Here is a 25,669-nt window from a genome sequence, read left to right on the forward strand (position 1 = left end):
AAGGGTGTTTCTGGGGGTTACTCTGCACATAGGCTCCAACCTGCTGGTCACTAACCAATGGCCAGTCCTGACAGGAGGGCACATTATTGGCTCAGCTGGAGAACAGGACTTGAGAGAACATGGATTCCAAGAATACCCAATGGAACAGTCTACTGCCATATGGAGGGTTAAAATGTGGGATAATAGTACAATAACTTTGGAAAGCCCAAGCCTTCTTTGTTACTAGGATACGATAGGGTAGTCCTGTTGACACTTGGCAACTTTCTAAACAGATACAGAATTTTTGGCCATAAAGTCATGCTTTATCCATGATATATGATGAGGCTCCATTACTCCAGGGGACTCCATCCCTCCAGGGGGCATTTATCAAAATGTGAAATTAGAATTCACCACAAAAAAAGTCACCCACTTTCTATTCATTTTTGGAGCATATTTATGAATGGGTGAAAGTAAGAACTCATCATTTGATAAATATGCTTCTAAACTCAAGCACTTAAACATAGAGGGATAAAATGTGTAAAGTGTTTTGTATGATCATGTATGTTAATTTGATACCTAACAATAAAATAAAATGAGGCTGCCAATGGAAATCAAAGTTCAGTTTGTAACAGCTAAACTGTATCATGAGAGAGATAAATATTTAGAGTATCCTTTTTAGGGTGATTAATCTGGAGACCAGAAAGGGAACCAAAAGTATGTATGTATTTATAGTATTTAATATAGATTGGGAGGGGAGGACAGTGGTCTGAAAATAACAAGAGTTAAATCATTGCCAAAAAGACTTATTTTGTAGTAGGTGCCCCTCTATTCCTTAAATGTCTAAGTTGCAAGAGCTATGGTTTAATTAAATAGGAGGGAAGAGAGGGGGCAACCTTGCCTAGTTATGTGGTTTAATAGGAACGTTGCAGAGGAAAATCCTACCATAACTAACTATTGCAGAAGTGTCGTACTAAATAAACGTAATTCATTTTATTAATCCATTGCTAAAACTCCATCTCTCTATGTAAAGTAGAGGTTTTCACAGGAGAGGAAAGCAAAGACCTTATATATGTCCAATATAAGGAGCATAGATGCAAGTGGTGTGCATGGAGAAATACCACATTTCTCCATTGGAAGAAAAAAATTGCATTAAAAATTATTGGTGTGAAAAAGTAATCGCAAAAAAACCCCAAAAACACCCATACACTCTAGTTTATTTTGCATGGAAAAAAAGCCAAAAGGGACAGATTTGCTTATCACTACTCTGAAGCAATGATCTTATAATAAGGATTTGAGAGTCCATCTAAGCCAGGGGAATTGTGGGCATCTAACTGTATAATAGCTAACTATATCGCCTCTATAGAAATATCTTTATCCACTAGCGGAGCCTGGTATGTTGTCAAAATATTGGGGTATTTTTTACATGTAAACATATTAATTAAGTGAATGTTCTGTGAATGCAGTTACAAAGCAGAGAGTTGGAAAGACAATTTGTCATTTGTTTCTCCAGACGTTGGTTCCATCTGCCGGGGGCTCTTCAAGTGATGGAACAGAAGACATGAAGCCAGAAGGAATATGAAGGCCGACGCCGTCAGTCTCACTGCATTCTGCACTGTGTAATTTCTACCTGGATTGGTGAGAAGTGTAAATGTACAGTTACCAGCCAGGCAGTGTGTAGGTTGCATTATATACCTTTATGGAGATCATTTTTATTCCTACTATGAGGGAAGCTAAAAACTTTGCATTGGGCAGCATCTTACTGGGGACGGCAAAAAGCCACCCCTGGTTTCTCTAAGAGCCAAATTCCATCTAGTGGTTCCTGTTAAATTGTGGCTAATTTTCTGCCTTCCTTAAAGGCTGTGTCCAATCCCAGCACCCTCACAGGCTCATTTGGGCCAGGCTACTTACGGCCATAGCTGTGGCCCCCCTAGCTCTTGCATCTGTTGCTTTGGCTAGTCTGGGAAGCCTTGCCTCAAATACCCCAGCCTTTTCTCAGTATCCCAGTGTCTCCTGCCTTTCCATAGCATTCTTTTTTACACCCCCTTTGTCCTGCTCCAATCAGCAATGAGTGATGTAACATCCAAAGAAATACTTGATAAATATGGTTACTCCATATTAAAGAGGAGGCTTGGAGAGAATATGATAAGCATAAACAAAGATATATAAGTACAATATTTTATTTTTTTTCCTATAGAAAGATGTAGTGATGACAGTCTAAGTGGTAACTACTACACTAAGGGGGAGATGTATCAATCCACGAATGGTCCGATTGTTCGTTCGATCAGACCGTTTGTGTTTTCCTCAACTTTTTCGTACCTTGCGTATTTTCGCCGATTTTTTTGTTATTTTATGCAACTTTTTCATGCTGTGCGTTAAAAATAACGCGACAAAATCGTATTGTCGCAATGAGTATGAAAGTTTTGGATTCATTCAAGCTTCGGTATGGTGACTTTCCTTGGGCCAGGTTGGAGCTGCAGAGTGCCATTGAGCCCTATGGGAGACTTTCCTTGGGCCGGGTTGGAGCTGCAGAGTGCCATTGAGCCCTATGGGAGACTTTCCTTGGGCCGGGTTGGAGCTGCAGAGTGCCATTGAGCCCTATGGGAGACTTTCCGTGGGCCGGGTTGGAGCTGCAGAGTGCCATTGAGCCCTATGGGAGACTTTCCTTGGGCCAGGTTGGAGCTGCAGAGTGCCATTGAGCCCTATGGGAGACTTTCCTTGGGCCGGGTTGGAGCTGCAGAGTGCCATTGAGCCCTATGGGAGACTTTCCTTGGGCCTGGTTGGAGCTGCAGAGTGCCATTGAGCCCTATGGGAGGCTTTCCTTGGGCCGGGTTGGAGCTGCAGAGTGCCATTGAGCCCTATGGGAGACTTTCCTTGGGCCGGGTTGGAGCTGCAGAGTGCCATTGAGCCCTATGGGAGACTTTCCTTGGGCCTGGTTGGAGCTGCAGAGTGCCATTGAGCCCTATGGGAGACTTTCCTTGGGCCGGGTTGGAGCTGCAGAGTGCCATTGAGCCCTATGGGAGGCTTTCCTTGGGCCGGGTTGGAGCTGCAGAGTGCCATTGAGCCCTATGGGAGACTTTCCTTGGGCCGGGTTGGAGCTACAGAGTGCCATTGAGCCCTATGGGAGGCTTTCCTTGGGCCAGGTTGGAGCTACAGAGTGCCATTGAGCCCTATGGGAGGCTTTCCTTGGGCCGGGTTGGAGCTGCAGAGTGCCATTGAGCCCTATGGGAGACTTTCCTTGGGTCGGGTTGGAGCTGCAGAGTGCCATTGAGCCCTATGGGAGGCTTTCCTTGGGCCGGGTTGGAGCTGCAGAGTGCCATTGAGCCCTATGGGAGACTTTCCTTGGGCCGGGTTGGAGCTGCAGAGTGCCATTGAGCCCTATGGGAGACTTTCCTTGGGCCGGGTTGGAGCTGCAGAGTGCCATTGAGCCCTATTACAACTTGAAAAATTAGAGATATAGAAGTTTTGAATTCAAGTGAGTTTTCCTTATCAATTAATAAGTGACCATTTGATATGCAAGTTTATTCAATTTAGAGAAACAAACTCAAATTCACAAACTCAAAATTGATAAATTAGCCCATAAGAGCTCACTACAGAAAAACTCACCCACTTACTATTTATTCCTATGGGATTTTTAGAAGCACATTTATCAAATGGTGAACTTTTACCCATTGATAAATACACTTTAAAAAAATCCCAATGAAAAAAAAAAAACAATGAGGTAATTAACTTCTCCCTGTCGAGGACAGGCTGTCACTGACTATTCTATTGCTCTACTATGCTAAGCCTCCATAGGGCTCATTGGTACTCGACACATCAAACCTAACTGAAGGTTAATAAATCCCAAATTATGGGCGTTATTTTTGAAAAACTTGAATTTTTAGAGAAACAATATCAGAAATTTGAATTCTGGCAAAAACCCATTCGTAAATCTCAAATATATCTAGAGGTTAAAAAAAAAAATCAAAGTCAAAATTGCTTAGTAAGTGTGCCCCTATGTAAAGACTGAGAAGAGTCACGGCTGCGTTGTTCATTTTTTTTAACATCTTCAAGTACGAACTTAGTAGTGAAATAAATGTTTGTTTTTTACTTTTTTTCACACAGAAATGTGAGCGGCGGGGTCACCAATTCCTGGGGGAACATGCCAACATGGTAGCGTGCAGGAGAATGGATGGGGGGGGTGAGTTTTCTAGCCATTTTGACAATGAAAAATAAATAAAAGCTTCTGGCATGCAGTGAGGGGTACCGTATTTTTCGCCCTATAAGACGCTCCGGAATATAAGACGCACCCAATTTTAAAGGAGGAAAATCTAGAAAAAAAAGATTCTGAACCAAATACTGTAGTAAAATATTTTATATCAACTGTATAAAGTTAATTGTCTCTGGGCTCGCACATAATGAGGCTTCCCCCAGGGCCCCCCCCCAAGAATCCTTCAGCTTCCCCCAGGGCCCCCCCGAGTATCCTTCAGCTTCCCCCAGGGCCCCCCCAAGTATCCTTCAGCTTCCCCCAGGGCCCCCCCAAGTATCCTTCAGCTTCCCCCAGGGCCTCCAAGCATCCTCCAGCTCCCCCACGGCACCCCCCAAGTATCCTTCAGCTTCCCCCAGGGCCCCCCCAAGTATCCTTCAGCTTCCCCCAGGGCCCCCCCAAGTATCCTTCAGCTTCCCCCAGGCCCCCCCCAAGTATCCTTCAGCTTCCCCCAGGGCCCCCCCAAGTATCCTTCAGCTTCCCCCAGGCCCCCCCCCCAAGTATCCTTCAGCTTCCCCCAGGCCCCCCCAAGTATCCTTCAGCTTCCCCCAGGCCCCCCCCAAGTATCCTTCAGCTTCCCCCAGGGCCCCCCCAAGTATCCTTCAGCTTCCCCCAGGGCCCCCCCAAGTATCCTTCAGCTTCCCCCAGGCCCCCCCCAAGTATCCTTCAGCTTCCCCCAGGGCCCCCCCAAGTATCCTTCAGCTTCCCCCAGGCCCCCCCCCCAAGTATCCTTCAGCTTCCCCCAGGCCCCCCCCAAGTATCCTTCAGCTTCCCCCAGGCCCCCCCCAAGTATCCTTCAGCTTCCCCCAGGGCCCCCCAAGTATCCTTCAGCTTCCCCCAGGGCCCCCCCCAAGTATCCTTCAGCGTCCCCCAGGGCCTCCAAGCATCCTCCAGCTCCCCCACGGCACCCCCAGCATTCTTCAGCTTCCCCCAGGGCCCCCAAGCACCTTCCATTTCCCCCCAGCGGCCTCCGGCTCCCGTGATGTCTTCCTCTCTCTGCCGCGGCTCCCAGCTGCTTCTGTGCTTTTATAAGGTTGCGCCCTGTGCGTGTGACGTCAGTACGCACGGGCTCAACCTTATAAAAGCAAGGATGCGGCAGAGAGCCGCGGCACATAGAGGAAGATGCTGTTCGCCGTATAAGACGCACCAACTTTTCCCCCCCAGTTTTGGGAAAGAAAAAGTGCGTCTTATACGGCGAAAAATACGGTAAGTTCCTGATATACAGTATATATATTTTAATTATAAAATTATAAGGAAATGCAAATAATCCTTACTGTGTATGGGAATATAGACAGCAGCGCTTCTCTGTCCTTCTCCATATTGGGGTCTAACTGCACATGTATAATATCCTGACTGCTCAGCCCGGGCCGGGGAAATGTGCCACTCACTGGCAGAACTGAATCCCTCCATGATTGTTCCATCTCTGTATAATGCAAACTGCAGCCATGGACTCTCTCCTGGTGGGGTTGGATTATAATGGCAGGATATGGACATATCAGAACCTTCAGTGATCTCATCTGGGCTCACTCTTATTTCTGGCCTGGGGATCCGCTCTAGGAGGGAAACCAGAATGAGACAGCAGATTAGAGTGAGACAGTAACAAGAACACTGGGAATGTACACAAATCTACTAAAGTCCCATGAAAAATTAGGAGAAGAGCAATAAATCAAATACAAAAATGAGTGACGTAACATTGAAGGAAAAGCTTCACACGTATTGGTTACTTCTGGGAATAGAAGCGTCTCAGAGGGAGTAGAAAGATATACAAGGTCAATATAGTAATATCACATAAATATTCAAACACAAAATGAGAAATATTACTCTGGCACAATGTTTTTCCTGCAGCCAGATGACCAGCATATTTAACAAATAAACTCGGATGGAATAATCTTGAAAATAATCGCACATTTCCATTCATCTGAACTGAGGCTGTTAAATCTCTAATCAGTTTAAAACAAACACCCCCATACCTTCAATGCTTCGGGGAACCTTCCCACTGACCTCTACAGAACCTCCGCAGGTTTTAGGTGGCAAATAGTTCTTAAGGTTACAATTTTTTCTTTTTTTGTAACAATAAATCTCAAATGATTGTGGGGAAAAGACAACAGTTTTTTTGGGAAGCTAGGCCAAAAATGCAATCTTGAATGTTCATAAATTTGCCCAAAGTGCACAGTTGTACTTTATGCCTGGGTGCTGAGCATTTAGCTATAATTCCAAAGCTTTTTCTTTCGACAGAGTGTTGTTTCAATATCAATACTAAAGGTCCCCATACACGGGCCGACTATAGCTGCCGATATGGGTCCCTTGGACCGATTCGGCAGCTAATCTGCCCGTGTATGGGGAGAGCAGAGCGGCCTGGCTGACCGATATCTGGCCTGAAATTGGCCAGATCTCGATCGGCCAGGTTAGAAAATCCGGTCGGATCGGGGACCGCATCAGCTCGTTGATGCGGTCCCCGATCCGACTGCCCCATTGCCGCCCACATAATCCGATCGTTTGGCCCCAGGGCCAAACGATCGGATTATTTTTTTTTTACCCAAATGCTCCCCGATATCGCCCACCCGTAGGTGGGGATATCGGGGGAAGATCCGATCGCTTGGGGATCTGCTCATGCATGGCCACCTTAAGAGGTGGGGACCCCTCCCTCCTCTACCACTTCCTATAGAAAGAGGAAAAATTTAAATTATATAGAATTTATTTAGTATTGGTATATCCCATTAAAATCAAATTGAAAACTTGGCTGGCCAGCCTACCTTATTCACAACCACATATAGTTACATCCATATAAAACCATAAATGCACTGTATTAGATTGTTTAAAAACACAAAAAACCTTATTTCAAAAACCTTAAATAGCAAGAAAAGGGAGAAAAAACAGTCACTAAAATTGGATATTCCTTTTAAAGGACAAGGCAACTCAAAATATATTTTTTTGCCTAATAAAAGAAACCAAAATTCTAAGCAGCTTTGCAATATACATTTATTACAAGTTTGTAATGGGTTTTGAGTTATTTGTATGTATAATTGCTATTAGAAGTAGTGTCTGCCCTGGGGGCTCGGACTGTTGACACAGTGTAACACAAGGCAGCAGCCCGACAGACCTGACTCGCTGGGGGAGACCGACCTTTGCAACATTATTTAAAGTGTAACAACCAGGAGTTCAGCAAATGCTGCTTTCAATAGCAATTACATTTATACATAACGTTTAAAGCGCTACAAATTTTTAATTATTTCATATTGGAAAGTTGCTTAGAATTGTTTTCTTTCATTATGCAAAACATAATTTTTGGGGTTGAATCTACGTCCTGGGTACCAAAGTACCTAAGTGCCACAGGACATAGATTCTACGTCCTGCTGCACTTCCGGGTTTGGGAGCAGAGAAGCGGCTTTTCAAGCCGCTTCTTCGCTCCCCGCTCGTTCCCCAGCCTCCAGACAACAGTCAGAGGTGGGGAACGAGTGGCCCCTGGGTCGCGATCGCCCAGGGTCCCTGCAGTTTCTCACCCTCCCTCCACTCCCCCTCTGCTCTCGCCCCCCCCCCCCTCTGCACCGCCCCCTCTCACCATCGGCTGCAGCTGCTGTCTGATGTCGCTCCGGGTCTGGCTTTGATCTTCAGCCCAGGTAGGTGCCAAATACACACACAAACACACAATCACACACTTATTACACCAATACACATACTTATACTCATACTTACACACACACATGCATTTTTGGGGGTTTTCACACATTCACAGCACTTATATATATATATATCACTCACACTTGCACACATGCACACAAAACACATTTTACCATGTGTACACACACACTTACACACTTATGTAATTTTTTTTTTTTTTTTATTGCATCGTTTTTATTCTTGCCTGAGAAAAATGTTTTATTGCCATTGCGGATAGTGTATTCGCTAACCGCACTGCGCACATCCACAATGATGTGGATGTGCCAACTTATAATATTTTATTCAGAATAGAACATAAATCACGGAACAAAAGTTTAAACTGAGAAAATGTACCATTTTTAGGGAAAAATATGTTGATTCAGAATTTCATGGTGTCAACAAATCCCAAAAAAGTTGGGACAAGGCCATTTTCCCACTGTGTGGCATCTCCCCTTCTTCTTACAACACTCAACAGACGTCTGGGGACTGAGGAGATCAGTTTCTCAAGTTTAGGAATAGGAATGCTCTTCCATTCTTGTCTAATACAGGCCTCTAACTGTTCAATCGTCTTGGGCCTTCTTTGTCGCACCTTCCTCTTTATGATGCGCCAAATGTTCTCTATAGGTGAAAGATCTGGACTGCAGACTGGCCACTTCAGTACCTGGATCCTTCTCCTACGCAGCCATGATGTTGTGATTGATGCAGAATGTGGTCTGGCATTATCTTGTTGAAAAATGCAGGGTCTTCCCTGAAAGAGATGACGTCTGGATGGGAGCATATGTTGTTCTAGAACCTGAATATATTTTTCTGCATTGATGCTGCCTTTCCAGACATGCAAGCTGTCCATGCCACACGTACTCATGCAACCCCCATACCATCAGAGATGCAGGCTTCTGAACTGAGCGTTGATAACAACTTGGGTTGTCCTTGTCCTCTTTGGTCCGGATGACATGGTGTCCCAGATTTCCAAAAAGAACTTCGAATCATGACTCGTCTGACCACAACAGTCTTCCATTTTGCCACACTCCATTTTAAATGATCCCTGGCCCAGTGAAAACACCTGAGCTTGTGGATCTTGCTTAGAAATGGCTTCTTCTTTGCACTGTAGAGTTTCAGCTGGCAACGGCGGATGGCACGGTGGATTGTGTTCACTGACAATGGTTTCTGGAAGTATTCCTGAGCCCATTCTGTGATTTCCTTTACAGTAGCATTCCTGTTTGTGGTGCAGTGTCGTTTAAGGGCCCGGAGATCACGGGCATCCAGTATGGTTTTACGGCCTTGACCCTTACGCACAGAGATTGTTCCAGATTCTCTGAATCTTCGGATGATGTTATGCACAGTTGATGATGATAGATGCAAAATCTTTGCAATTTTTCGCTGGGTAACACCTTTCTGATATTGCTTCACTATCTTTCTGCGCAACATTGTGGGAATTGGTGATCCTCTACCCATCTTGGCTTCTGAGAGACACTGCCACTCTGAGAAGCTCTTTTTATACCCAATCATGTTGCCAATTGACCTAATTAGTGTTATTTGGTCTTCCAGCTCTTCGTTATGCTCAAATTTACTTTTTCCAGCCTCTTATTGCTACTTGTCCCAACTTTTTTGGGATTTGTTGACACCATGAAATTCTGAATCAACATAATTTTTTATAGAAAATGCTAAATTCAGTAAAGCATTGCCGTTTGGTACTTAGGAGTTGGAAGACATAGTTACCCATTTCGGATTCGTCAGAATGTGTACTTTTCAAAAATGTATGGTTTCCTGGGGTAAACCTAATGTTCCAGGATTTTTGGCTTTGGAATGTAAAGTATGCCGTATTCTGCTGTAATGCTTTGAAAATTTAGTAATTTACTGCTGGGAGTTTTTGATCTATAGAAGTCAGAAATCTCAATAAAACTATACATATCAGGTATTGGCACATTCGGGAGACATGAGGCTTTCCAAATCAGTTGAATTTTTGTCCATAAAATAAAATCTGTTTCTGGTACAAATCCTTATATAATAGCATGTAATAGCAAATAGCATTTTTTTTTTTTTTTTGTATTTCAAGCTCTAAATCTTGTTCCAGAAGTGGAAATACACAAAAACTCAGGCAGATTTGGAAAGCTCAGGTTCTCCCGAAAAAAAACAATTTATAGTTTGCCTACCTAAACTTAACCCTGCCCCCAGAAAAAGCCCCTACATTGAGAGAGCACAGAATGTTTACAAAACGTCTGGCACTGAGGGGAACCGAAATGTCAAATTCTGCTGGCACTGAAAGGGTTAAGGAGAGAGGTATTGCGTTCTCTATGCAGGTTCCACTTCAATTATCCTGGTGGGGGGGTTGGTGAGAGGGAAAAGTTCTTAATTTGCAGAGTTAATTCCCTTTATATATTCCAGCAAGATTTATATATAGACCAATGTCTGTTATTAGTGTCCGTGCTGCTGTATATAGCAAATTATTAGCACAGTCTTTAGTGGTCAATATAGTTGCACAAGTTAGTGAATTAATTGATGTTACTTATATGATTGTTTTCCACCACCGCAGGGTAATTTTACTTCCAGCCTACACCAATGACTATTATGGGGCGTCCCGTGAGCATTTAGCTATTGGGTTTCCCAGTCTGTCCCACTACTAAAAGGGAGGGTTCCCAGCTGTGCCTCACCCCCAGGAGGTAAGTACCCTTCTGCCTGAGAAAGGGTTAATCCTGAGTGAAAATAATCTCACATATTATGCAGAGTGAGGATACTTACCCTTTATCTGAATATTCACAGTGTTACTCAGCTTTATCTCTTTAGAACTGGCTGAAGATTTTACTCCACATGTGTAATTTCCTGAATATTCTTTCTTAACTGAGTCAGTGTGCCATGTATTGTCTTTGCTGAATGTGAACAATATAAATCCATTCCAGTATAAAGCAAACTCCAGTGTATCCTTGGGCAGTGAGTGAGAATGACAGGTGAGGGATATGTGGGAGCCCTCAGTAATCAGGTCTGGGCTCACTCTCAGCTCCGGGTTAGGCAAATGCTCTGCAAGAGAAAAGAATCAGAAAGGAACATTACTTCACTATGGAACTGGAACAAAACCCAAGAACATTATCTCACCCCACTGTAGCATAAATGATTTTCCTATAGGGTTTTGCTTTTTAACTTGTTTATTAATGACCTGGAGGTGGGTATAGACAGTACTGTTTCTATTTTTGCTGACGACACTAAATTGTGCAAAACAGTTCCATGCAGGATTCTGCCGCTTTGCAGAGCGATTTGACAAAATTGGAAAACTGGGCAGCAAACTGGGAAATGAGGTTCAATGTGGACAAGTGCAAAGTTATGGACTTTGGTAGAAATACGATAAATGCAAATTATACACTAAATGGGAGTGTCCTTAATTGAAAATTTAAACAAAATCGGAACTTACCATCTCCTCTGGCCATTGCTGAAAAATTAAACAGAAAAAAAGTATTAAGGAGAAATAAAGCAAAATAAATAAACCAAATCAGAACAAATACTGGCACTATAATGTAGCACAGGGAACTGCCATTCTACACCTACTACTGGGTCTTTCCTATCACTTACTCTAGGGTTGCCATCTTTGCCAGAAGCTAAACCCAAACTAGAGAGATAGTTTGGAACGGGGCAGCTCTCTCAAAAACTTTCCGGCTCAAAACCACATGGATAGCAACCATATCTGTATCTATCTATCTATCTATCTATCTATCTATCTATCTATCTATCATCTATCTATCTATCTATCTATCATCTATCTATCTATCTATCTATCATCTATCTATCTATCTATCTATCTATCTATCATATCTATCTATCTATCTATCATCTATCTATCTATCTATTATCTATCTATCTATCTATCTATCTATCTATCTATCTATCTATCATCTATCTATCTATCTATCTATCTATCTATCTATCTATCTATCTATCTATCTATCTATCTATATTCTGCCTCATGAGTAAGTCCAATCCTTTAATGAATGGTATTGGATCTATTGTACAGAAACCAGTTATCCAGAAAACTTTGATATACAGCAATGCTAAGTTCTCTGCCTGTACCTGAATTTCCTGATTGCCTCTTTTCTGACTATGAGCTTGTTTGACCCTCTAGATGCCTCCCTATAGGACTTTGGCCTGTTCGTAAAGTTCAATTGTCATTACTGTCAATTGCAAGTCTGTGTGGCTCTCATTATTATGTTTTATTGCTGATGTCACTATCATCTGCCAAGAGAGGACAATTTGCTGCACTAAAATGTTAATTGCTAAGAATTCAAAATGCAGAAGTCAAGTTAGAGAAATGTTTTTTTTTGGTAAAAATTCAGAGAAACAGAAGCTTCTGTAGAATGACTGGGGAAATGAGTGGGGCTTGGCTAGAAGTGCAGCACAGAAGGTGAAAATGTCACAGACTTTAAAAATAATCAAGCTGTTCATATTATAGACTACAATGAAAAGACATGGAAAGCAGCACAGATTTTAGGGGTAATTTTACAGCCCATAAGGTCCTGCTCTATTGCAGATAATCTACAATTATCATTATCCCCCAAGAGCAAGTTATCATTGCAGTTGGATGGAGCAGTGCGTTGCAAGGTCTGAGCTTGTTCCCTGCCGAGTCTGATTTGTGCTGGTGCTACTGGCTGTTTCCCAATCTGACTGCCTGACTGGACTAGGTGGCACCACTCACACATCAGCCATAGCCAGGGCTGGTACTAGTCCCAGGATATACAATTGCCCCTCTGTATTTTTATAAGTAAATATATAATATTAACTAAGCTTTTCAAGTATAATAGTGTTTAATCTAAATCAGCAAGAAAATAACTTGAGTAAAACAGAGAGAGAGCTGGGTACTTACTGAGCAGGATCCCAAACAGCAGGACTAACATGTTGGCTGAGACTGGGGCACTGACACGGGGACTGTACAGTAAGTGCCTATAAGTTCCCCCCAAACTCACCACTCATTTCCCTTCCTGTTTCTAAATCCGCCGTCTCTTTATCTGAACTTTCTCCTGTGGTTTCACTTTGGTACAAGAACCCGACTGCAAACAAATATTGGCATAATCATCATTTATGCTTATGTTCTATATCTATAGAGTTGAGGAGCAGTATAGCAGAATACACATATATATATTGGGAACCGGTAACAGGAAAACAGGTGGAAGGGAGATATATTTCCCCTAGGTTCATCTCCGGCTCTCTCATGTATAGCGGTGCTGAGTGGGTTAATTCACCTGGGGAATAATTAGCAGGCTAGATATGCCTCCAGCCAGAGAGAGTGTGGGGGGCTGAGACTGAAATCAATGTGAGAGGGTCTGTGCCTGTGTGGAACAGCTTGAAGTGCTGCTGGGATTTTTCCCCAAACAAAAGTACTCTCTCAAGGTACTGTGACTCTGGGGAGTTGTGTGTTTTTGGTTTAGCCAGTAATCCCAGTAGGGGACCAGTAATAGTGAGGGAAGCAACCTATGTATTAGTTAGGCCCAAGTGTGGCAAGGGTTTTGTTTACTTTTGTTTTGCTTATGCTCCTGCTGGATACCAGAGTCAGTCATTGTACAGAATAAACTGGACTTTATTCACCTAAAGGACTGTCTGTATGTCTGGTCTCGCTTACAATATATATATATAATATTCAATGCATATAAGGCAGCTCCTTGTAGTGTATGAGTTGTAAGTATGAGTATGGAGAGTTAGTAACCACACATACTTACCTGATTTACAATCCAAGGCCAATATAAAAAAATGGTTTAAAGACCCTTGATGATATCCCTGTGGGAGTCAAGAGCTGCCCCACATGCCTATTATGGGCCACGGTGCCCTTGTGATGCTCACAGTTATGCTCAGTGGACTGTTTTGACCACTTTGGCCAATGGGTCTAAAACTGACTGTGTGCTCCTCTGGGAATAGTGTTTGGGGCAAGTTCCTCAGTTCTATTGCCTTGTAACTTCGATATGATGGACCTGAGCTGCGCCTTATGGAGGCACATCACTTGACCCCATGGGGTGAATTTGCTACTGTGGCCCAGTGGGAGTCAGTTAGAGAAGACTCTTAAGTTCTACAAACTTATACAGTTCTTCTGTTTAAATTCCTATTACTTGGGGGGGGGGGGGGGGTAGGCACATTTATTCATGTTTTCCTTTCCAAGTGCATAAAAAGCCTCTCTTAAGAGGCTGGAATATGTATAAGCAGAATGTGTTTAACTTGCATTTTCTTTTACAGCTGTGCTACAGTGTAGGGTGAGTAATGGGCACAACCATGAAGCGGTTATATCCCAAAAGATTGAAATATTCAGTTATGTGAAATGCCGGATGTACTGTATCTAACCTGTGGTTTGTAGGGGGTATGTGTGATACTACCCAAGAAGAGGCCATATAAAGGTTTGTAGTATAATACTCAGGTGATATCCGGATATGTTATGTTTAACTTGTATAAATAGAGATTCTCCAGCAGAATCCAGCATTGTAATCCATTTTTCAAAAACACGGATTTTTTTTATATTTAATTTTGAAATTTCACACAGGTCTAGCTAGACCTGTGCTCTGATGAACTTCAGGCACACTTTACTGCTGCGCTGCAAGTTGGAGTGATATCCCCCCCCTCCCAGCAGCCGATCAGCAGAACAATGGGAAGGGAGCAAGATAGCAGCTCCCAGTAGGTATCAGAATAGCACTCAATAGTAAGAAATCCAAGTCCGGCTTGGGACTCCTCCAGTTACATGGGAGTAGGAGAAACAATAGGTTAGCTGAAAGCAGTTCTAACGTGTAGAGCTAGCTCCTTCTGAAAGCTCAGACTCAGGCACACTTTACTGCTGCGCTGCAAGTTGGAGTGATATCCCCCCACCTCACCCCCAGCAGCCGATCAGCAGAACAATGGGAAGGGAGCAAGATAGCAGCTCCCAGTAGGTATCAGAATAGCACTCAATAGTAAGAAATCCAAGTCCGGCTTGGGACTTCTCCAGTTACATGGGAGTAGGAGAAACAATAGGTTAGCTGAAAGCAGTTCTAATGTGTAGCGCTGGCTGAAAGCTCAGACTCAGGCACAATGCACTCTCCATATATTATTATAATTACCTTCCTTTTATTCAAAACTGGTCCCTGCAATAAGAGCTTTTAATATACTGATTATTATAAGTATCATCTGTACGTATTACAAGTAACAAATTTTGAACTATCTGATTGTAAGTAAATGTATCATAGTCCTGTCAACCAAAGTTTCACGTGGGTGACATCTAGTGGCATAAAAGGGGTAACACAATGAAATGGTGTGAAGTTAGGGGCTTAAAATGAATCGCTAAACTGATATCTTGTAAATCTTTTTTAGGATTCTAACGCAGCGTGAAGAATTCATATGCACCAAACTATGTTTATACATTGTTATAGAATGGTTACAAAATGCTTTTTCTTTTCTCTGCAGGATTTTCAATGAATTGATGTTTATAAGGACACTGTAATCTGAGTTTTTATGCTACACTGGTGACACCTACTGGTAAGATAGAACATTACAGTTTTATAGTAGTTCTAGTGAATTATTTATTTTATGCTAAATTATTTCACTTATATCACTAAGCGCCGATTATAACTGATAACATCACTAAGCACTGTTCATAAGGATATAATTTATAGGATATTCATTGTGTATTATATCATTATAATTTACTTTTGGGGGTACATTATCCCTTATAATACATGAGTGATACTCAGAGTTCCCTGTATAACTCAGCCTGCAGCCTTGTGCCTTTATATGGGCACAGAACCCCTCAGTGACTGCTAATATCCTTATCATTTACAGTAGGGGGTACATTATCCCTTATAATACATGAGTGATACTCAGAGTTCCCTGTATAACTCAGCCTGCAGCCTTGTGCCTTTATATGGGCACAGAACCCCTCAGTGACTGCTAATATCCTTATCATTTACAGTAGGGGGTACATTATCCCTTATAATACATGAGTGATACTCAGAGTTCCCTGTGTAACTCAGCCTGCAGCCTTGTGCCTTTATATGGGCACAGAACCCCTCAGTGACTGCTAATATCCTTATCATTTACAGTAGGGGGTACATTATCCCTTATAATACATGAGTGATACTCAGAGTTCCCTGTATAACTCAGCCTGCAGCCTTGTGCCTTTATATGGGCACAGAACCCCTCAGTGACTGCTAATATTCCTATTGGGCCATGAATTTTTGAGGCAAAGTTTAGTGGAGGTTTCACAAAACAATTTGCAAATGGTGAAATACGAAATTTTGCTGCAAATCCATGCCTGGTAAAAAAAATTTGCCCATCACTACTCAACATTATTGCCCGGTCTCCCCCATGTCTAGGTCCAGGACCATATATTGCAATAATCATTTATTAATACTGGGCAAATTTTCCCATGGGCAGTAACCCTTGGCAACCAATCAAATGGTTACATTCATTGTTCTACTTGCAGCTAGCTAAAAAAGGAAAAAACAGATTGGTTGTTATGGGTTACAGCCCACGGGCAAATTTGCCCAGTGTTAATAAATGAGCCCCACGTACGTCCAACCGTTACGTAATGTTTAGAAATAAGCAATTTAATTTTGCCCCTTCTTATAGTAAACCTGTCCGTGTCTTTATCTGCAATGTGGTCTCACCCACATAGATGAGAACAGATATATACTGTATGTATATTGGCATAACTGGTCTGTTTGTTTGCAGTCAGGTTCTCGTGCTAATGTGAAACCACAGGATAAAGAGAAAGCGGCTTCTAAACAGGAAGGGAAATGAGTGGTGAGTTTGGGGGGAACTTATAGGCACTTACTGTACAGCCCCCATGTCAGTGCCCCAGTCTCAGCCAACATGTTAGTCCTGCTGTTTGGGATCCTGCTCAGTAAGTACCCGGCTCTCTCTCTGTTTTACTCCTGTCTCTCCTCTAGAGAGAAATGTTATGTACTATAGCACCTGCAAAATATGGAATATTTACTAAATAGTGCAACTTTTATGGGACTTCTTCAATCAAGCTCAAATGAAATTGTATATTATACACTGTATTGTTACAGAATTAGCTTCATACCTCAGGAACTCAGGTTTTCTAGATAAGGCAATCACACTATGCCCTAAAGGGGCAGTTCACCTTTAAGTTAACTTTTAGTATGTTAGAGAATGGCCAATTCTTAGCAAATTTTCAATTGGTCTTCATTATTTATTTTTTAATAGTTTTTGAATTATTTGCTGCCTTCTTCTAACTCTTTGCAGCTCAAATGGGCCAATGGGCCAAAAAGCTATTGCTCTGTGAGGCTCCAGTTTTATTGTTATTGGTATTTTTTATCACTTATCTTTCTCATTAAGTCCTCTCCTATTCATAAGGGACTGCGGGAGCAATTACATTTACACACACAACTAATCACAACATTAATGTATATTGGAGAGTTGCCTAGAATTAAAAACACAGTGTTCCCCTATAATAAAAAATGACCGAGAGCAAGAAAATAATTCCAGTCCTAGGCCTGGTGCTTACAGAGCAGGAAGGAAACACCACTAAACTGAAACGCAGGGAGACCCCCACCTCCAGGGTATGATCTTAGCACAAGATAAAGCAAATTGGAGAAACAATACCCCTGAACAATGTAGGTCTCTATAAAAATAGTTCATAAGTAAAACCCTGCTTCATCTAAATAAACCATTTTCATATAAGTATACCTTTAGTAGTATGTGCCATTGGGTAATCCTAAATAGGAAACTGCCATTTTAGGTACTAAGGGCCGCCCCCTGGGATCATAGGATTCACAGTGCACACAAACAAGCCAAGGCACACATACATGCTAGGCCCCATCAGCCAATGAATGGGCAGAGTTCTGCCTTTTGCTCCCACACTACTTCCTGTTACAGTTAGAGCTGCATTACTTCCTGTCAGCTGATCTCTGAGGGAGCACACAGCCCATCACTAAATGGCGGCTCAAGGGAAAGGATGTAAAAGGGCAATATTTACTGATATATATATTCCAGTTTATTCTTCAATGGGTTATTTATTGTGATATAAACGTATTCCTTCTGGGGGTATAGTTGTCCTTTAAGTCAGTGTTGTACCTGGGGCAGCAGCTCTCTGCGCTCTGTGATTTATAAATATCATTTTTCACTAATACTGTCTTTGTTTTACTTTTTAGCAATGGCCGAGGGAGACCCAAGTGAGGAACAATATGGCTCATATGAATTGATAACGGACTACCCAGTTGTCTATGAATACACAGGCGAGTTCCCATTTTGTTGTATCGTTCCTCAGGAAAAGGCAAATGTTTTTATATAGAATACTAAAAGAAAGTTGTAATCATTTTAAATAATGAGAGTCAAACACTCGTGATGATAAATGTGCCAGCGTTGCGTGTTTTTGTGTTTCAACACTTCCAGCCCTGTGTTTTTTCTGTATGGGAAAAAGAGATGGAAGGATAGAGAAAAGGGACCTGGATAATAAAGGGGTTGAGGGAGGAGAGGGAGGAATAATAGCTTAGAGCAGTGCTGTCCAACTGGCGGCCCGCGACCCCCCTCTGTGTGGCCCCCCACCTGTCTGGCTGCTTTGATGGCTTACTCTTGTGTAAGCTTTAAATGGTATCAGTACTGAGATTAACTGGCCCCCTGCATGGTTCCACCTCAGATTCAGGCTGTAATCAGGCTGTATTGTTTAATTATGTAATCCCCTGTGTTGTTCACACTTTTTAATCCCTGCATTGTTTTCCCCCTGCAGTGTTCACACCTCAGGCTCAGGCTGTAATCACCCCCATTGTTCCTCTGTTCACACCTCAGAGCAGTAGAAACCCACAAATAATCCCTGCACACTACAAAAAGAACATATACTGAGGTGGTACTGCAATTAAAAAGTTTTTTAATATATAGTTATTGTGCAGACTGTAGGAGCAGTGCCAGCATTGTGTCACTGTATGCTGCCTGTGTGTGCCATACAGAGTATGGCACACACAGGCAGGGTAGGGAAGGCAGAGTATGGCACACACAGGCAGAGTAGGGCAGGCAGAGTATGGCACACACAGGCCAAGTTTGGCACAAACCAGCCAAGAATGGCACACACAGGCTGGGTAGGGAAGGCAGAGTATGGCACACACAGGCAGAGTAGGGCAGGCAGAGTATGGCACACACAGGCCAAGTATGGCACACACAGTGAAAGTATGGCACACAGGCAGGGTAGGGCAGGCAGAGTATGGCACACACAGGCAGGGTAGGGAAGGCAGAGTATGGCACACACAAAGGCAGGGTAGGGCAGGCAGAGTATGGCACACACAGGCAGGGTAGGGCAGGCAGAGTATGGCAGGTTTTTGCTGTACTACAACCATTAAAATGGGTATGGTCATGTGATAACATGGGTTTGGTTTCAAGTGGGTGCGGTTTCAAAAAGGGGAGTGGTCAAAACTGGCTTCCATTATCGGCCCTCCACCACGTAGGTCGGAAAAATTCCGGCCCTCGGTACAACAGAAGTTGGACAGCACTGGCTTAGAGAATGGGCCTATGATGCAAGGTTTTCTGGTGGGCCCCTGGCATCTCAGTCCAACACTGACAGTAATGACTGGAGCTAGGCTAGATACACCCTCCAGCTACCCTTGATAGAGAGTAAAGCTACTAAAATCTCCAATTTATAGTGAGTTTGAACCCATGCCTTCATTCATGATGGCTCACCTGAGGTTCATCATTGGAGGATCAGCTGAAGCCATGGCAAAGATAGCTGTAGAAACAGCAGGTTGGAATTTCGTAGCTGAGGCTTTCTTAGTAGCCCGCTTGTTGTACTGGTAGTGATGTGTGGAATTGCTAGAGCAGGAAGCCTTCTATGAAGAGGAGGAGACTGAGAAGACATCTATAAACCTCTGGCTAATAGCACCTTTGTGTCATGGAGCCTTACTGGTGTAAAATATTAAGTATATTGGCTAGATCTGTTGTGTGATATGTTGTGTGATATGTGGTGTTGGTAGGTTGGCCACGTGTGGGATGCAGCTGGAAGTCTTTAGGGTGGATGAGGTGCCAGGCCCTGGTTCATGCAGCCCTTCAGTAGGAAGATGAGCTGTTTAGCATCTGAATGATTTGTTTATTCACCTGTGACCCCAAATTGTTCTACACTAAAGGCCTACTGCAGGATCTCTGTTTTATGTGTGCTATTCCAGCTATATACCTCCTGCTTTCATTTATACCTTACTATACACGTCACCCCAAAGTTACAGACCCATTCCTTATTATACTACTACACATCAGCTGATCTCTGAGGGAGCACACAGTCCATCACTAAATGGCGGCTCAAGGGAAAGGCTGTAAAAGGGCAATATTTATATTGATATTTATATTCCAGTTTATTCTTCAATGGGTTATTTATTGTGATATAAATGTATTCCTTCTGGGGGTATAGTTGTCCTTTAAGTCAGTGTTGTACCTGGGGCAGCAGCTCTCTGCGCTCTGTGATTTATAAATATCATTTCTCACTAATACTGTCTCTGTTTTACTTTTTAGCAATGGCCGAGGGAGACCCAAGTGAGGAACAATATGGCTCATATGAATTAATAACGGACTACCCAGTTGTCTATGAATACACAGGCGAGTTCCCATTTTATTGTATCGTTCCTCCGGAACACACAAATGTTTTTATATAGAATACTAAAAGAAAGTTGCAATCATTTTAAATAATGAGAGTTAAACACTCGTGATGATAAATGTGCCAGCGTTGCGTGTTTTTGTGTTTCAACACTTCCAGCCCTGTGTTTTTTAAAGAATGTCTTAATAACAGTACAATATCTGTCTGAGCCCACCAATAAACTGCAGGTAAGTCACACCAGGTTATAGATGGATATATCAGTTTCAGTGCCACTCTGGGGGCCACAGTTCCGCCCCCAAGCATTTCAGTGAGGGTGCTGTGAGAATCATTTCTATGCCCCAAATCAACACTGATACTTTGGGCAGTCATTAAATAAAGGTAAAGTACAGTATATTGCCGATGTTTTCACCTTTTCTGCTTTAAATGATGAGTAAACCTTTAAAATAAGTTGATGAAATTGATGAGGGCGCTACTCCAAGCACTTTTGCAATTTACATTCATTATTTATTTTTTTTTAATTCCAAGATATTAAGGGTTAATGTATCTAGTATAGATAAATCTAAAGCAACTGGGACTTGTTAGGTAATCATTGAAGACGTTTCACTACTCATCCGAGCAGCTTCTTCAGCTGAAGAAGCTGCTCGGATGGGTAGTGAAACTTCTTCAATGATTACCTAACAAGTCCCAGTTGCTTTAGATTTATTTATACTAGATATACCATGACCTGAAAGAATGAAAATCTTCATAGACATATTGCCAAGGGTTAATGTACTATTAGTTTGAATGCATTTTGTTACAACAGCGACACCTGCTGGTCACTTTCCGAAATGACTTAGTCAAGGACATTGTTAGGGAAGTTTCCAGGAGAAAGACATGAGAGGTTTTCTAACAAAACAGTAATCAGTGTCGGACTGGCCCACTAGGATACCAGGAAAACTCCCAGTGGGCCCTCCTGCTTCTAACTATTTGGCCTGTTTCATGGTCATTCCCTATTTCTGTTTGGGAAAAAGAGATGGAAGGATAGAGAAAAGGGACCTTGATAATAAAGGGGTTGAGGGAGGAGAGGGAGGAATAATAGCTTAGAGAGTGGGCCTATGATGCAAGGTTTTCTGGTGGGCCCCTGGGATCTCAGTCCAACACTGACAGTAATGACTGGAGCTAGGCTAGATACACCCTCCAGCTACCCTTGATAGAGAGTAAAGCTACCAAAATCTCCAATTTATAGTGAGTTTGAACCCATGCCTTCATTCATGATGGCTCACCTGAGGTTCATCATTGGAGGATCAGCTGAAGCCATGGCAAAGATAGCTGTAGAAACAGCAGGTTGGAATTTCGTAGCTGAGGCTTTCTTAGTAGCCCGCTTGTTGTACTGGTGGTGATGTGTGGAATTGCTAGAGCAGGAAGCCTTCTATGAAGAGGAGGAGACTGAGGAGACATCTATAAACTTCTGCTCCTCTGGCTAATAGCACCTTTGTGTCATGGAGCCTTACAGGCATAAAATATTAAGTATATTGGCTAGATCTGTTGTGTGATATGTTGTGTGATATGTGGTGTTGGTAGGTTGGCCACGTGTGGGATGCAGCTGGAAGTCTTTAGGGTGGATGAGGTGCCAGGCCCTGGTCCATGCAGCCCTTCAGTAGGAAGATGAGCTGTTTAGCATCTGAATGATTTGTTTATTCACCTGTGACCCCAAATTGTTCTACACTAAAGGCCTACTGCAGGATCTCTGTTTTATGTGTGCTATTCCAGCTATATACCTCCTGCTTTCATTTATACCTTACTATACACGTCACCCCAAAGTTACAGACCCATTCCTTATTATACTACTACACATAGAAAAAAGATTAAATCTGAAGATTGAAGGCAAGCTACCGGAAAGTGGGGAGAAGGGAAAGGAGAGGTTGGTGCTGAAAATGGGGCCCTGAGACCCAGAAATGGTTTAGTGGGTTGGTACAAAATTCAGGCCAGTAAGTGTCTCACTCAGGGCCTTGGGGCAAGTGCTCCAAACTGGGACTGTCCTGCAGAGAACTGGGACTGCGCAGAGACACCCTAGCAACCAGGCAGCTGCTAAAATACCAAATGGAGAGTTGCTACTGCACAGAAAGAGAAGTAAAAAAAAACCCCACAAAAAATGAAATATGAAGACCAACTGCAAATTGTCCCAGAAGATCACTGCCTGCATCATACTGAAATTTAACTTCAATGTGAAGTGACCCTTTAGTGCTCTTTTTTGTAAAAATAATGTTGCTTTCTCTTTTCTCTTGCAGAGCATTTCCCTAACCCAGAGTTGAGAGTGAGCCCAGACCTGATTACTGAGGGCTCCCACATATCCCTCCCCTGTCATTCTCACTCACTGCCCAAGGATACACTGGAGTTTGCTTTATACAGGGATGGATTTATATTGCACCCATTCGCTAAAGACAATACATGGCACATTTACTCATTTGAGAAAGAACATTCAGGAAATTACACATGTGTAGTGATATCTTCACCCAGTCCTAAAGACATAAAGCTGAGTAACACTGTGAATATTCACATAAAGGGTAAGTATCCTCACTCTGCCAGATTCTCTCAGCATTAACCCTTTCACTTCTAGATGAAGTCTGCTCTATAGTTACAAGTGTTTCCAGACAATTCTTAAACATTTTGTGCCTTTTCACATTAGGGTGATTTGGGTACTTACCTACTGGGGCTCAGGCACAACTGGGAGCCCTCCCTTTTAGCAGTGGGACAGACTGGGAAACCTGCTTCAGTGGATTACACATATGGGCATCTTTATTAGCTGTTGGCCTTAAGGTCAATGCCAGAAACTGCCAGTGAGTTCCTTAACTTGCTTGTGTTTCCTACTAATAAAGAGCTTTCTACCAAAAACCTGGGAAACTTTTATTTAAAAAAAAATAAATAAAAGAAACCCTGCATGAAATAAAAGCTAGAAATGAATGACACCCACCCCTCACGTCCCCCCTCCCCACCCACCTTTCACATCTCGACTCACCGACTGCCCCTCCCTTACCCGCTAGCCCTCAGGTAGTAGAGCGGTGGGAAGGGGGGTCGGCTAAAGCTGTAGAGGAATCAGACCCCTATAGTTACACAAGGGGTGCAGATACCTGCCCCTCCCGCTAGCCCTCAGGTAGTAGAGCGGTGGGAAGGGGGGCGGCTAAAGCTGTAGAGGAATGAGACCCCTATAGTTACACAAGGGGTGCAGATACCTGCCCCTCCCGCTAGCCCTCAGGTAGTAGAGCGGTGGGAAGGGGGGTCGGCTAAAGCTGTAGAGGAATGAGACCCCTATAGTTACACAAGTGGTGCAGATACCTGCCCCTCCCGCTAGCCCTCAGGTAGTAGAGCGGTGGGAAGGGGGGTCGGCCAAAGCTGAAGAGGAATGAGACCCCTATAATTACACAAGGGGTGCAGATACCTGCCCCTCCTCCCTCACTCTGTTCCAGCTCCCTTGGCTGCTGTCAGTGGTGAGTCGGGAACTTACATGTTCTAGCACTGAATGTACTAAACCCAAGCTTTTATGTGCAAGTTAAAGCAATATACAGACCCTTATGTTCCTATAACCTTATCTACAGGTAATAAACATGTTCATTCATATTAGAGAAAGAATAACGGGGGTCTAGTATAACAATGTAAAATGGGGGGACAGGGTTCTGAGGGAACCATGGGGTTATTGTCAGGGCTTCTCTGCATCAATAAGCGCAGCAGCAATTGCGCATTTTGACACAAGCACCTTAATGCATGGAGTTTTATGCACAACCGACTGGTGGGAAATCTTGTAAATGAGCCCTAAATTGTTTTGAAAACCAGGTTCATCTTCACGGGTCACATTCCCACCAGCCAGAAAGCCTGAGAGAGTAGGAAAAAAGTACAGAAAAGCAGTTGTAGAAGATAAACTTGGTACATGGGCCCTATAGCGTTTAAGGTGGCCATACACAGGCGATTCTAGCTGCTGATAATGGTACCGATTCGGCAGTTTATCTGCCCGTGTATGGGCACGAAAGATGGTCCACCCTGACCGACATCTGGCCTGAAATCAGCCAGATCTCGATTGGCCAAGGTGATCCCCAATCCAACGTAAAAATCAAACCTGCCCGATTGAGAACCAAAGCGACGGTGCCTATGCCCACTGTTTTAATCGAATTAGCCCGATATCACCCACGCGTAGGTGGGCATATTGGGAGAAGATCCGCTCACTTGGCAACTCTCAGATTAGGCAAGGCAAAAAGATGCAAGAACTAGAACTTGGTTAGCCTGTGAGGTTCCTGGGTTGGGACACAGCTATCAGGGAAGGCAGAAAAGCCCAAATTCACCAGGAGCTTCTTGGTTAACTGCCCCAACCAGTGGATTAGTATCCCAGTTATGCTTGTGTAACATCTATTTAGCTTTAAAAATGGGCAGCGCCAGCGAGATTGGCTTTAGAGCATGGGGTACATAGGACTCTACACATCAGATGGGCTTTCGCTAAGTGGAAATATCCATAGGGGTGTTGTGCTACTACAACTCACTGATGCTATGTGCAAAGTGAATGGAAAATCATGGACGCCAGAAGGTTCTTGGCAGATGAAACAAACAATAACTTGGTTTATTGTCCAAGACAATTAGTGCACAGGGTTATTATATAAACTCACACAGAGGAAATAGCAGTACCACACTCTGAGGACAGTAAGAGAGGGTGCCTGCCAGTGTATCCCACCTCTAATGAGACTGGGCAGGGTAAAGGCACCTGTCAGCATGGCACCACTATGGAGGGCAGTCTGGATAGATACCTCAGTCCTTAGGATGTATACCTTAGTTGTATTAGGATCCCAACAGTTAAATATGGATCAGGGTTAAGGTACTAGCCTGATTCCTATGTCTTAGACGTGGCCCTATGCTAAGGCCCTAAACAGTGCCTGTATGGAAGGATACTTCCAGCTACTTTCCTCGGTGGAGCCAAAACTGCTCTTAATTCCTTTCCTCTCTATCTCACTTTCCTAGAATGTGCTTTATGGAGTGTAACTGTCTATCTGTTCCTCATTCATGGGGTCCCCTCCCCCGACTTCTCTAGAGTGTAGATGTATACTCTAGGGTAAATGGCTTACTGGGGCCCTGTTGATCCCAGGCTCAGTGGACCTTCCACCTGAGACACAGATGCAGCCAAAGAGGAAGCCCCACCCCTTTGCTAAACACTATATTAGAGTGCAAAGGGTGGAGTCAACCTGTTAACCAATAAGGCACATATGCAAAACTATAAACTGATACATGGGTATTTCACCAATAACAGCATA

The 25,669-nt window shown here is 43.2% G+C and overlaps 1 protein-coding gene and 1 long non-coding RNA gene across 2 annotated transcripts; one reads left to right on the forward strand and one right to left on the reverse strand.

The window, feature by feature from the left end:
• Nucleotides 1-1,442: 1,442 nt before the first annotated feature.
• Nucleotides 1,443-13,413, reverse strand: LOC116406854 (Fc receptor-like protein 5). The gene is made up of 6 exons (XM_031891821.1): nt 13,401-13,413; nt 12,823-12,906; nt 11,280-11,297; nt 10,616-10,891; nt 5,497-5,775; nt 1,443-1,606 (listed from the first exon to the last, which is right to left on the reverse strand). The coding sequence occupies exons 1-6, from the start codon at nt 13,411-13,413 to the stop codon at nt 1,443-1,445; spliced, it is 834 nt and encodes a 277-aa protein (XP_031747681.1).
• Nucleotides 13,414-15,264: 1,851 nt separating this feature from the next.
• Nucleotides 15,265-18,069, forward strand: LOC116406664. Its single transcript, XR_004219728.1, has 3 exons — nt 15,265-15,346; nt 16,541-16,612; nt 17,986-18,069. It is a non-coding gene; the product is annotated as an uncharacterized LOC116406664 (long non-coding RNA).
• The last annotated feature ends 7,600 nt before the right edge of the window (nt 18,070-25,669 follow it).

The sequence above is a fragment of the Xenopus tropicalis genome, chromosome 8 (assembly GCF_000004195.4).
Source record: "Xenopus tropicalis strain Nigerian chromosome 8, UCB_Xtro_10.0, whole genome shotgun sequence".
Taxonomy (NCBI): Eukaryota; Metazoa; Chordata; class Amphibia; order Anura; family Pipidae; genus Xenopus; species Xenopus tropicalis.